The sequence below is a fragment of the Stenella coeruleoalba genome (assembly GCF_951394435.1).
Source record: "Stenella coeruleoalba genome assembly, chromosome: 6".
NCBI classification, from domain to species: domain Eukaryota; kingdom Metazoa; phylum Chordata; class Mammalia; order Artiodactyla; family Delphinidae; genus Stenella; species Stenella coeruleoalba.
In genome coordinates, this window is record NC_137151.1 from 46,353,095 (window position 1) to 46,368,228 (window position 15,134).

Genomic DNA, 15,134 nt, shown 5'->3' on the forward strand with positions numbered 1-15,134 from the left:
GAAATTTGCTTAGAAGATAGAACTTAACTGTTTTACCACAAAATTAAAAAAAAGGAGAAAAGAAAGAAATCTATATGAGGTGATGGATATGTTAAATATTATAGCTTGATTGTGGTATTTCACAATGTATACCAAAACATCAAGTTGTATACCTTAAATATGAGCAATTTCTAACTTGTCAATTATACCTCAACAAAGATGGGAAAAAACCAAGAATCGTTAAAGAGCAAAATAAATGCAAACTTTCACTTTTAATTTGGTATTGATATTTAAGATTTTACAGTAAAAAAATATAATCTATCATTATTGCTATAACATAAAACAATCTTTTAGAGCCAAAGAATATAGACTGTTCAATTCTAAGCAGATCTAATCATCCTCACTCATTAGTATTTAATATTATAGACCAGTTTTTCCTAATTCTTTCATAACCAAGGACTCTATATTATTTTCCACTTTCACAAGGTCCACATTTTTGACATGTAAGATTTATTCAGTAATATTTTTTTTCAAACACATTATTAAACACATATTCACACACATACACTCTCTCCCTTTTCCCTGCCAACTAAAACTTGTCAGTATAAGATAAACTGATGCTAGTACTCTTAGCTGATAAAACAACAGTCTGTACAAATTAGGCTGTTCAACTTAAGTATATTTAGAGTCCACAAGGTTCAGAAGATGTTTAAAACAACAAGTGAGTGTGCATTTGCAACTTAAGACCCTCAGGGCTCCAAGGACTCAAAGATGGGATATGTCAATATAGATAATATAACCAAAGTTGCCACAGTCTGAATTGCCTCTTAATAGACCCAATGAGAAAAACGCTTAAGTTGTTCATGAGAACTGGAAAAGAAAAATCCACACTGGATAGGTAGGTATGAACCTTACTAAATTAATATATTGCTAAACTTATAAATAAAGAAAATAAATATTTAATGATGAAGTTCATTAACAAAGTAATCTAAAATATAAACCAGATACAAATAAATCTCATAAAAGTTCCTTTGAGAAAAAAAATTTAGAAGTATGACATTTCAACTGTTTTTGAAAAGAAAATACACAAACAAAAGAGTATAATTTGTATTAATGCAGTTTTGTGCCACAGTAATATTAGAAATTTTATGCTAACTTACAGATTTTAAAGATTTTCAAGTTTTAATTGCTTTCAAATGGTATAGCAAGACACAAATATTACTTTAATATTATTGTCTTTTTTCCAAACTACCTGAACATTTTCATTCCACTTCTCAGCAAAAATCTTGCCTGGAAATACTGCAGGTAGAGATAATTGTTCTTTAAATATTTTAAGATACTGTGGAAAACCAAATGAATTCATTAAGTGTATCTGCCGGTGGGAAAATCGTGACTTCACTCTCTTTTCTAAGAGTTCCAAAATATCCTTAAAAACAAACAAAAATCTCCGTAAGATGCATATTTAAAATAACCATACCAATGTTAGAGGTATAACTATTTGAACTATCACTTATAATCAGCAATGTTTATCCTGTAATAGACAATTAAGCATTAAAAATGCTTATCCTGTAATACACAATTAAGCATTAAAAAAAATTTAATTATTCCCTTGATCTACTTAGGGCTACAAGGTAGTAGAGGTAAGAGAATGCGGCTTGGAAATAAACCAAGCCTCTGAAAGTATTTTTAATCCAAGCTACTTTTAATCCCCTTCTAAGCACTTGTAAGCCTGGTGATGTCAAGCCTTTTTCCAACCATGTTTTTCTCAGCTTATCTTTAACATTGCAAGGCCAACAATAACTACTAAAAAATTATAGCTATCAATAAACAATTTCATACATTCTATGAAGAATTCAGATAAAAATTAATATAATAAAATGTAATTAGACTTATTAACATTCATGAAAATTTAAACATCTTCTTCATTGTTTTATGTAACAAAGACTCAAGAAGCAGCATGTGTAATGGAGAAATATTCAATTCACTAAACTATACAAATTTAAGCTGAAGCCACGCTGGACTTAAGGAACAAACTGTAGAAGAGGAAACTGGCAGGAACACAGTGTGACACTGGTAAATTATTCTGTCTTTTGGCTTTTTTATAACAATATTTGAGAAACTACTTGTATTAGTGCTATTTTTCCTTGAGAAGTGAGGGAGCAAGTTTAGTGTCAATTTTCTATAAAAGAAGAAAAACAAAAAGCTGTGGTGAGGCCCAGAAATACGGATTTTCAAATCTACCCAGATGATTCTAGGTTAAGAAACCAATGATACACAGGAAAGAATTAAAGCGACCAAAAAGGCATCATGGCATCATGGTTAGTGTGGAAAGGAAGACAGGAAAGATTAATAGCTTGGGGTTAGAGTGGAGGAGGGTGAATGAAAAACCTGAGATGTGTTTACAGGTTAAAGAAAAATATAGTGACAGCATAAGACAATTAAAAGTTATGTTCAGAGACAGAAATATTATACATTTACTTTCTACTAAGGAGCAGTTCTAGATCACCCATACAGGTAAGCAATAATTAAGAGCCTGAACTTGGGAATGGAAAGAGATGGAAGTAAAAGAATTTTAGAGGTGAACAGTAACTGATAGTTTGATGGTGGGCAGTAATGACAGAAATTGGTAATGTGGGGATACAGGGAATAGTAGAAAAAAAAAAATTACTGCCACAAGGAAGAGGTTATTTGCTAACAAAATCACTACTCCATCATTCCTTTTGCTCTTTCCCTATAAACATGGACACATAGATATATACTTAGACTTGAATTACACAGTTGGAGAATTATACATACAGAATAAAAAAGAGCCTCTGATAATATGGCTAAGGAGCTACTAACCCTTTATTTGGTCCCTCACTGGGTCAAAAGCATTTGCCACTGCCACTTCCACCCAAAGGAAGAGCTTTTAGCAAGGAGGAATGTGCTTCCTTAACCACTGTGTTAGATTGCTACATTTTGAAAAGAAGAATAAAGATATGTGGAGAACCAGCCAGATTTTCTGTGAGAGAGGCTTATTATGAAAGCATACATTGTAAGCTCTAGAGCACTGGGGAAGGAGGACAGAGAAAGCCACTCCTTTGAGAAACAGCACTAGCAAGACTGTTGAAAGATGACTTAGTAAAGAGTTTCACATTTCTAAAAAAGGGAACGAGCTGTACAAAAGGAGAATGAGGGCTTGACATAAGCCTGCCATAAATGAAGGAGGAAAAAGGATGAAAGCTACAGATGCATGGCAGCCATAGTATAAAAAGCGGGTGACTCTTAAAAACCAGTTTTACCTGAATTCAATTAGAAAGTTCATACTAGGAGAGTAAAAGAAGGTAAACACACTGCTTCTCGGCCTTTCGGCTAAGATCAAGTATAGTATCTGTTCTTATCAGTTTAATAACCGATATGTGCTCTATCCGAGGACAATGAATTAAATGGATTTCTGGAACTAGGAGATGGAATAGGAACTTGCTCCATCCATTCCACGCATCGACCTGGTACTGCAGTACTTCCAAGAATGGTGCACCCACTTCGGGGAAAAATTTTTTAAAAAAAGAAAAAGAGATAGATAAGGTAAATGCAAAAAGACCTACATAAGCTGTCTGAAGGTACACAGGGTTCAACATACATGGAGTCTTCACAAAGTAATGTGATAGTGACATTAACACTATGGTTAAATCATTCTAAAATCCTCCAAGGAGCAAAGAAGCCACTATCTACAGTGACAGCCTGATAGAGATAATCCCTTCCATTTCTGGAGATGTATACTTACAAAGTTGGGACAGTATCATTTTGAGTTGATTCCAAGCATTTTTAAAATATGGAAAGAATCTTAAATGTAAAAAGTAGAAACTATTAGCAATTTTTATAAAATGGTAGTGAGGTCATTTACCTTTCTCTTTATTTGCTAATGTAGAAATTATATTTATTAGCATAATCTCACTTCACATTTTTTTATTCAGTGATTTGATTAGACGGCAGGAGGTATTAGTCTATCAAGATATGTGATAAATATTTCCTTGTTTTCCTCAATTTGAGTTGAAAAGTGGGATAAATGTGCCAAGTATTGATGAAATACATTTGAAAAATGACCTACATAGTAACTAAGTCAGTAATTAAACTTTAATTTTCTAAATATTATAATCAATTTTTAAAATAGAAACACTTACCAATCTACATGTAAGACCAATAATTGCTACCGGAGTCTGTGCAGACTGAGAAATGTCAAAAAGATTATAGAGGAGTGTTTGGTTTTTATGATGAGCAAAAAGATCAAATTCATCTAATATGAAGATCACTGGGCAACTACTAGTCCGGTCACCTAAGAAAAAATAAGAGTTTTATATTAACAAGCAATTATATCAGCCTTTCTTAAATTTCCAAACTATTTATTACATTTCATTTTTTAAAACTCAATTCAAAAAAAATATATTGATAACCTACTTTGGGTGGGGCACTTACCAATGCTTGTACATTTATTCAACAAAAAAAATTATTCAAAGGACAAAATAGCCCCTATGGCCCTCAGGTAATTCAGTCTAATCACCAGACTCTAGTAGCTTTACTGATGTTAAGAAAATCATTTAAATGACTGAAGATTATTGTTTTTTTAAATTATGTAAACGTAATTCTTCTATCATCAGAAAATTGACAAGGATCTTTTAACACCTACAGAGACCAAAACACTTTGGGATTAAATACAGAGGGACATAAAACTATTACTTCAAAAGAGACTTATTTTTAGTTAGTAGAAATACAAAGTAAATCTTCCCATAGAAATAATTTTTATAAATAACCGTTGTACTGTGAAGTTTAACCAAAGCTACTTTAACTCCTACTAATGACAATTTTAACACTTCTACAATAGGGAAAAGTTCAACATGACTCTGTGGATTTGTTTTTCTCCTCACAACAATGGAAACTACTTTAGCAGAACAATCACTATTACCTTAAGGTCTAAGGCTTTATATTTGCATAAAAAGTGAAAAAAACTGATAATAAACAGATTTATTAATAATAATTATTATCTGTTAGATAATATCTGATAATATTATCCAATAGATAATAAAACATATGCATTAACCTAAATGACATTAAAACCACAGGGACCACTCAGAAGTCTAGACCTACAAAATACAGTACTTTAGTTTTTGATAAAATATAGCATTACATAACAATGGAAAAAGTGGTATATTCAAGATTAGATCTTTACTTTACACCTTACCAAAATAAATTCCAGCCAAATTATGAATTATATGTACTGGATGAAAATATAAGTGAATGTCAAAGTATGAAGGAGAGAAAAATTTTGACTATGTAAAAAATTTTAAACTTCTATTCAGCAGAAAAGTCCAAACCAAACTTAAGAGAAGAAAGAAACAAGTGCAAGAATTCACATAATAAGTATGAGATAAACCACCAAAATAAGGCAAAGAACCAACAGGAAAAACACAAACCAGGAAATATCAGTGGCCAATTAAAATTTGATATGAGCATCATCAGTATACAAATTATGCAAATTAAACTAAAATAAAAATTTTTTTCTATTAAATAGGCAAACATGAAAATAATTGTTTTTGAGGTCCTGTAGGAAAAAAGTACTTTTAAATATGTTTAGAAAATGGACCTTCTAGGGTAGTTTGGTAGTTAATATTTATTCTTTTAAATGTAGAACCTTTTAATCTAGAATTCTACTCATTGAAATTTACCCCAGGAAATCTGGATGATCATTTAAGCATTTCTTCCTAATTATACAAAATTAGAAATAAAAGTTGATAGCTGGTGATTAATAAATTATAATTCATTATATTAGAATTATAAATTATAGTTAATTTATATTTTTAAAATGAAATATATGAGAACCATAAAAATGATGATGCACCTCAATATTTACTGACATGGAAAGATGCTTACGACATACCATGAGTAAGTGAAAAGATGTATATCACACAACAAAATAGAAAAGATTTTATTCTTATTGAAAATTATGTCTATACCAACGATATACTACAGGTGAATAAAGATATGAAATCAAATGTTAGTTGGAATAATCACTATTATTAGGGATTTCAATGGTCATTATTTTATTCTTTTTTATATTTCTTTATTTGTTTTTGTAAAAGCGTATGATCAAGGGATAAATAAAGCTAAACAATTATTGTTTGATATTGTTAAACATACTAATATTTACCTTTTTTTAAAGCTTCCAGAAGAAATGAAAGGTTTTCGGCAAAGCTTCCCTGAATAACAAAAAGATACCATGACTAGAAGTTTAGTGAAATAAAGAATAAAAGAGGGCTATATGATTCTATATACTGTATAGACACCGTGTATCTGGCCAAAGTCACTGGCCAGATTCTGAGCTGAATATCTCTATGCTTACAATCTAAAACTTAAATACAAAAGTAGAGATGGCATAGCACTGAAAATGGCATTATTATGCCATGTTCAAAATTTTATATTTTCTGGATAAAATCTGTAAAACTGTTAACTTTATTTAAAGGTAATTTTTAAGAGTTGTTATATTCTGAATAGTCAGAGATCAAGAAATCCATTGCACTTTGTATCTTGAAACACATCAGTCTCTAGCAAGTCTCAAACTTGTACCATTAAAAAAATTACCATGAATTTAAATGAGATACAAAAGGAAAAGGGAGAAGAAACTTGCCTCAAACATCAGACAATACAACAGTGTTTCTCTATTCAAGAGAATATTATAGAATTTGTATATATCATATCAAATTTGGCTATGTTTACTTGGAACACAGCCAAAACATTTTTGGATACAACTTAAATATTCTGGTTGGAAATTAATAGAGTAGCAGATGCATTATCCAGATGTTCCAGCTTGTGGATAAAGGCCTCATTAAAATATTTTTTCACTTAAGTCCTTAATTTTTACTTCATTCAGATTTCTTAATTTAAAGAAACAGCCAACTTTAAATTTGAGGAGATATACAGGAAAAAAGAAACCCACTTGTTTGTTTCCCAGTAGAGAGAACTGATATAAAATAGCATAACAGGTTTTAAAGAGCTTCTACATATTTTGTGATGATTACATACTGTCAAGTAATACTATTTCCAAGTTAGGCAGGGCAAGAGGTATTTACCATAACATAAACAAAGGCTCAGAGACAATCTGTTGGAAAATCAGTGGTCAAAGTTACTCAAAGGTTGCTTACATTTTGCTATTTTTTTAAAGACTATTATACCTGACATTAAGTGTAAGTATATACTTAAATTCATATGCACATATTATAAGAATTTACTTATATGAGTATATATTTATATAAATATACACATTTGTGTGTGTGTGTGTGTGTGTGTGTGTGTGTGTGTGTGTGTGTATATATATATATAAAAAAAAATGAATATACAAGTTTGCTCTAAGTACATCAAAACAGAAAGGGTCTGGGTTAAATCACTTAGTTTCTTAATGCCCAGCCTTTGTCATTTTATGACTTTAGGCACACTAATTATGTTCTCTTAGCCTCAGGTGCCTAATCTATACAATGTAGAAGTTAAACTAATAATCTGTATATGTGGGGATTATGATAACAATAGTGATGACTAGGATGATAACCAACTGTGCCTTGTATTATTTCATATGAATCCAACGCAAATAGCTCTATTTAGAAAAGTCAGAAACACTTATCTACTGGAAACCAAAAGCCAAACAGAGTCTACGTAATAGTAACTCTCCTTTGCCAACTAGGCCGCTATCTTCTACATTACATTCTGGACAGGAGGTAGAACAACAGATTTACAGAAGAAGCATTTGAACTTGCACTTCAAAGACCTGTAGATAGGGACTTCCCTGGTGGTGCAGTGTTTAAGAATCCGCCTGCCAATGCAGGGGACACGGGTTCGATCCCTGGTCCGGGAAGATCCCACATGCCGCAGAACAACTAAGCCTGCGTGCCACAACTACTGAGCCTGCGCTCTAGAGCCCGCGAGCCACAACTACTGAGCCCATGTGCCACAAATACTGAAGCCCACGCACCTAGAGCCCGTGCTCCGCAACAAGAGAAGCCACTGCAATGAGAAGCCTGCCCACCGCAATGAAGATTATCCCCGCTCACCACAACTAGAGAAAGCCCGCGTGCAGCAATGAAGACCCAATGCAGCCAAAAAAAAAAAAAAAAAGACCTGTAGATAATGGAAGGGTAACACATGATTGGCTCAACTTGTTATAGGTAATTTTTAAAGAATAAAATTACTAAATGTTAGGAGGCTTACACAACTATGTCAGTGTTACTGCAGAACAGAGACACAGTTTAGAGATTAGAGTGACACCACTGAATGATCACCAGTGACCAGAAAATGAACTTGGAACGTCTACAACCTGCTTCAATTGCATTAAGCAGATGAGTCATTTCATTATGAAAATTAAGGCAGCTGCAAGTTAATCATGTTTCCCTTGAGCCTTATAAATCAAGTGGTAGGTAAAAAGTTTAATAAAAGTTCCAAAACATTTCTTATCAGTTTAAGTTATTGATGTTTACTGTCCTGAGATTCCAAGCTACAATAATGAGATGTGGGTAACTTTCTGAGAACATTTTAATAATAAGAGATAACTGACATTTGCACAGCATATTACCATCCTATTTAAAAAAAAAAAAACATAAATGATGTTTAATACTTCTTTTCTTCTTTAGAATAAATCTGTGAGGTAAGTATAATAAGATAATGCCAATTTAACAGGTGAGGAATCTGTAATTCAAAGATATTTATTAGCCATGATTACCAGGTAGTCAATAGTTATAGGGCAAGACTCAAATCCACTTTTTGTACCTTCAAATTCAATACATTTTCCACTACTCCCATGCTATCCAAGTCTCATAAGAGTAGAAATAGACTGCCAGAGTGTAGTATTTTTAAAAACATATTAATCTATCTCCAAGGGTAGAGAATCATAATATTTACCTTACAGATAAAGAAACAAACTCAGATAATATCTACACAAACCTGGATTTCTTGAAGTATTTTATAACTAGTATAACCTACTTCAAAAAAAATCTAAACATAAAGATTTGATGAATAAATGCATCCTAGTACATTGTACATTCTTATAAGAATCTTACATATTTCAATTTAGAATCTCTGAACTCTTCCTACTCTTCCAAAAATATAAACATATCTATGCTATACAGACTTTAATTTGAAGCCTATTTAATAAAATAATGAAAATGATACTTACAAAAACTTTATCTCCAACTACATTTTCCAGATTTAACTGCCTTGTGATTTCCTTTAAGGCAATTTTATCATTGATCTGCAGCAGTCCTGAAATAAAGCCCATTTTAAAGTATTTAATAAAAATGAAATATGTATTTGATACAATGCAGATTATTTTCAAGTAAATTTTCTAATGCTTTTAAAAATTTAACTAGAAAGAAAAAAGTCAAAGCCTGTTAGTGTACATTATTTCCTTTTAAAAACTCAACAGTGAAAACATTTAATAGACTCAAAGAACCATCTTCCTTGGGATTAGTATTTAAAAAAAAACAAGAGACCTTATGTGTCTCCTTTATTAATATTTTTTTAATTTCTAAAAATACTGTGTACAGTGTGCTAAAGTAAAAGTTGTTAAACAAGGATTTAGTTTTTAAAATATAGTTATTAATGCAGATTTAAAACACACTAGTAAATTAAGGTTCATAACATAAAAAGCTCACATGGCTTACATCATTTCCAATAACAAAATGAGGACATACTTACCATTTAAGTGAACTTGTAATACATTTTCACTCACTTCTTCTACTTCCATTAGTTCTTTCAAAGCATGGTTTATTAACTAAATAATATTAAAAAGTTTATGAAATATTTAATAATAGGTAAAAGATGATAAGCCCATATTCTTTTTTAAACTATCAGTAATAGGAACAGAATATAAACAGATTGTCATTTAAAAATCAACAATTAAATTTGCAGATTCTCTGTAGATAGAAAGTTTAACTGAACTCCTAAAGTCTGACTCTTAAGATGCCAGAGCCTGGACTGATGCCACACTCTCTCAATCAGCTACCCAAACTTCTAATAAACGTTCAGAAATAACCCTTAAGTTTTCAAAGAAATACTTCTCTACAGTAGAAGTCACATAAAACTATGGCCACTTAAGAACTTCATGTTTCAGTCAGTTCATTATATGTCTCCACCATTTACTCTACAAAATTATCACTGAAATCAGTTAAAAGCTATTGAAAATAAGTACAAGAACAATGCTAAATGATAGCAAAACATCTGCCCCCAATACAGCAATTTTTATGAAATACTGTGAACTACTTTGTATGTTACCTTAAAATGAAAATTAAAAAAGAAATACCAAGAGGTTAAGCTGAAAAAAGAGATGTTGCCTTTGTTAGCTGCTAGGTAAGCAAAGAAAGCCCTTATTAAACTTAGAGCTCACAATTAAAAAAAAATTATTAATACTAATAAAATATAATAGTAATTACTACTAAAAATACCCAGAAAGTGTTATGCCACCTTAAACTGTTCAATTATAAAGCTTCACATTTTTATAATTACAGGTTTCTATGCCACATACTTACATTCTTTATATTTTTTGATTTGTTACATCTTATCACTCATATTGCACTATCATATATATCTCTTCATATTAATACTACATATTTCCTTAAATTTGAAAATAAATAGAATTAAGAAAAAACATAAAGCTTTTTAAAAGGAAGAGTAATGGCAGATTATTCTTTTTAATATGAAAATAGAAATAGAATGGTACTATCCCAAAATATATAGTCCAGGAAATTAGGCTATGTATACAATAAAGATGGCATCAAAATTTAGTGAGGACAAAAAGGATTATTCAACAAAGTCACTGAGACAACTGGTAAGCTATTTTGAAAAATAAAATACTATTTGTATTTGCAATATTCTACCTCTATTTGTCACTGTAATATCTTTGTGCAATAGAAAGAAAACAAATACCCTCATTTTAAATTATTACGTTTCACAACAGTATATCAAACATACTAGCTATTCCTGGTATATCTGTATAGTTTCTAAAGCATATGGAATTCTACCTCATATCACAGGTAGTCCTCTTAAAAAAGTCCTCTTAAAAAAAGACAATCTCAAAATGTCAACTGTCATACTATGAGTAAAAGCCCAGCTGAGATGTTACATTCTTTACAGAAAACTGTCAGAAGATGAGGTGGTACTTTTCCGTCTTTGGATCAAGTCAGACCCTATCGCAAGAGTTAGCCCCCAAATGATACAAACTCGGGTCTCTTATGCTGTATTCTCTTAGTAACCTGCTGTGTTCTTTCCCCCACCTCTTGATATTTTACTTACATAATATTTATATTTCCCTGGCTCTGATTTTATGTTTAAAATCATTTTATGTTTGACGAATTGTTCAAAACCATTTCAAATTCTTTGCAAAATGAAACAGAGTTAATAATAATACCTTCATTTTACATATGCATAGAGAGAGTTGTAACAGATTTATAGCCTCTTTCCACTGAATTTACTTTAACACCAGGTTACTATGATTTGCTTGAATCAGCTCACAATTTTTTAACGAGGTGTGACCGTCTGAAATGATCATATTAGCAAGTATGTCTTCAAATAATAATTTTAGTTCCACTCTGGATATTGCTAAAATTTACTGTGTAATTAGCTAGGTTACCAATCACATAATGCCAGTTTTTTTTTCAAGGAAACAATGTCATCTTTTCAAATATTTTAAACTATATTATGTACTAAAAAAACTTAGTTGGTTATGTTACACTAACCATCATAACGAATTTGGCTACCCCATCTCCACATTCTTTGTAGCTAAAAATTAATTTTACCAACATAGTAGCACAGCTTGCTTAGAACTGCCAACACCCAGAGATTTTTATGCTTACCTACTATTACTATTCCCAAATACTTTATGGAACACAAGATTCAACAATATGCAACTAGAGGAAATATCAACTAGAAGAAACATCCTACTTAACCATCTAGCAAGTTTCTTTGTCTACAGTTATCTCTATATAGAAGAGTATTTTCCAGGGTCCAATCTGTCATTTGGAACCATATCTATTTTTAAAATAAATGTTTGAAATACAACAAACCACAATATCTGTTACCTTTATCGCTTAACTGTAGATTTTGAATTTTTGTATTTTGGATAGTTTGGCCAAGGATAGTGTTTTAAATATACTGTAATCTTATTTTTTAAGTTCAAATTTACATGATTATACTAAATAATATTACTAACACGACTGTACTAATGCTATGATATATATAATTATACTAATTATATTACATAATAAAATTCTTATCTAAGAATATATTTTGTATCTCAGGATACTCCCACATACAACAAATCACAAAAGTGGCACGAGTTAAACAATACTCCTTATCTTTTTGACCTCTCAATATTGGAGTGCAGTAGGAATAAATTAAATTGTACCAAAATGGAATACCAGGTATGGGTTCTTCCATATTCCAGTTAACTCACATTAGATAAATGACGTCAAAACACCAGAACAGTGTGCTGTACCCACAGACTTGTAGAATTCAAAGAGTGACCCTTAATGTAGACAATGGATTTTAGTTAGTAATGATGTCTCACTATCACTTTCATTAATTTTAACAAATGTACCACACTAAAGCAAGATATTAATGATAGGGGAAACTGTGTGCACGTGTGTGCATGTATGTATGTGGAGATTATATGGGAACTCTGTACTATCTGCTTACTTTTTCTGTAAAAAAATATATCTATTTTAGCCAATTTACTAATGAAATGGAGTATAGCTTTAATTTGTATTTACTTATACAACTTTGTAAGCGTTTACTAGCTCTGTTTCCTTTTTTCTGAACTTTCTCCATGCCTTTAGGGACAAACTTCCAAGATGAAAGTTCAGAATAAATTCAGTCATTAGCTGTTCAAGTTATATTATTAGGCTTGACACTTGGATGTATAAATCACTGAGATTCAACTTCTCTGTTGTATTGTTACTTTGTTTCAAGATGTGCAGTGTACCACAGAATAACAGGTCTAATGTACTGATTTCCTAGATCTCATTTTCTCCTGTACTGATACAAGAGTATCACTATGGAGCTCCTTGAAGAATTAAAGTATTATGTAAAAATGTTCTTCCAAAATACATAGGATAGGGCTTCCCTGGTGGCACAGTGGTTGAGAGTCCACCTGCCGACACAGGGGACACGGGTTCGTGCACCAGTCCGGGAAGATCCCACATGCCGCGGAGCAGCTGGGCCCGTGAGCCATGGCCGCTGAGCCTGCGCCTCCAGGGCCTGTGCTCTGCAACGGGAGAGGCCACAACAGTGAGAGGCCCGCGTACAGAAAAAAAAAAAAAAAAAAAAAAAAAAAAATACATAGGATAGAGCTTCCCTGGTGGCGTAGTGGTAGAGAGTCTGCCTGCCAATGCAGGGGACGCGGGTTCGTGCCCCGGTCCGGGAGGATCCCACATACCGCAGAGTGGCTGGGCCCGTGGACCATGGCCACTGAGCCTGCGTGTCAGGGTCCTGTGCTCCGCGGCGGGAGAGACCACAGCAGTGAGAGGCCCATGTACCACAAAAAAAAAATTAATTAATTAAATTAAATAAATAAAAAATACGTAGGATAATGTGTTTTCCAAAGACAATAAAATAATGAAAACTGGAAAGAAAGGAAGATTATCCTTTACTAAAGAAAGACTTAAATTCACATTAAGAGGGTTTGCAGAGCTTCAGTTTTTATGACCCACACTTGGAAATAGCCTGTGAAATGTTCACACTGCTAAGACAGAGAAATTCTAAAAGCATCCAGACGAGGAAATATCACAAACTCAAAACATGTTAGCTGTGGTGGTCATCAGTGATGTTCACCTTACTTCTGCTTAACCTCCCTTTCTAGGCACCTAGGAAAAATGCACTTCCTTGCTCTCTTGAAATTAGGTGTGACCATGTGACTCACTCTGTTCAATGAACTGTGAGATGTGTTCTGTATCACCTCTGGGTAGGAACTTTAACAGTGTCCATGATTCATCATGCTCCCTTTCTTCCACGGGGGTGTTTGTGGAGAAATGCTGACATAACATCCACCACTTCCTTTGAGTGACTACAGAGAACAGTGTCCCCTTGCTGATCCACACTATGCATAGAGCAAAAGTAAACAATAAACTTTTGTGTCAAGACACTGAAATTTAGGGTTGTTATGACTGCATAATCTAAACTATCCAGATTGAAACAGCAATTTATAAAGGAAAAAAGAAAAGCCTACCCTTGGAGTTTTCCCACAGAATACAAATTGAATAAAATCTATGTAATTCCAAAGGAGAAAAAACTGTGACCCAAGAATTCAATCCCAGCCATGTTGTAAGTAATGTGCAAAATAATTTCTGATGTATTTAAAATATTTTTTACATTTCCCCATATTACTAAACTTCAATTCTCTTTTGCAATTCTGTGGTCTGAATGACTTTAGTGATTTGTTCTGTTAAGCAGGTTGTTGGGGTTTTTACCCTTGCCTTCAACCAACTTTCCATTCTTTAGTTTTTAAGATAGATTGTATGGTCATATAGTTTACCCCTCAAAAAGTATAAAAAGATATGCAGTGAAAAGATTCCTACCTCTGTTCCCATATCCCTGCCTCAACAAATAACTCACTATATTTGTGTTTAATATCTTAGGGAGGCACATGGATGGCCAAAGAGCACATGAAAGGACTTCCCTGGTGGTGCAGTGGTAAAGAATCCTTCTGCCAATGCAGGGGACACAGGTTCTAGCCCTGGTCCAGGAAGATCCCACATGCCGCGGAGCAACTAAGCCCGTGCGCAACAACAACTGTTGAGCCTGTGCTCTAGAGCCCGTCAGCCACAACTACTGAAGCCCACGTGCCTAGAGCCCATGCTCCGCAATGAGAGAAGCCACCACAAGAAGAAGCCCATGCACCGCAACGAAGAGTAGCCACCACTCGCCACAAGCACAGAAAGCCACTGCACAGCAACGAAGACCCAACACAACCAAAAATAAAAATAAATTTATATATAAAAAAATGGGGACTTCCCTGGTGGCGCAGTGGTTGGGAATCTGCCTGCCAATGCAGGGGACACGGGTTCGAGCCCTGGTCCGAGAAGATCCCACATGCCACAGAGCAGCTAAGCCCATGCGCCACAACTACTGAGCCTGTGTTCTAGAGCCCG

The 15,134-nt window shown here is 33.1% G+C and overlaps 1 protein-coding gene across 1 annotated transcript in view; it reads right to left on the bottom strand.

Annotated features, from left to right (window-relative positions):
* Positions 1-15,134, bottom strand: part of ORC4 (origin recognition complex subunit 4) — a 94,557-nt gene that overhangs the window by 18,701 nt on the left and 60,722 nt on the right. Inside the window, 5 exon segments of the mRNA XM_079924752.1 lie at positions 1,232-1,405; positions 4,140-4,291; positions 6,161-6,209; positions 9,170-9,255; positions 9,691-9,766. Of these exon segments, the coding sequence (XP_079780878.1) occupies positions 1,232-1,405; positions 4,140-4,291; positions 6,161-6,209; positions 9,170-9,255; positions 9,691-9,766 (537 nt within the window).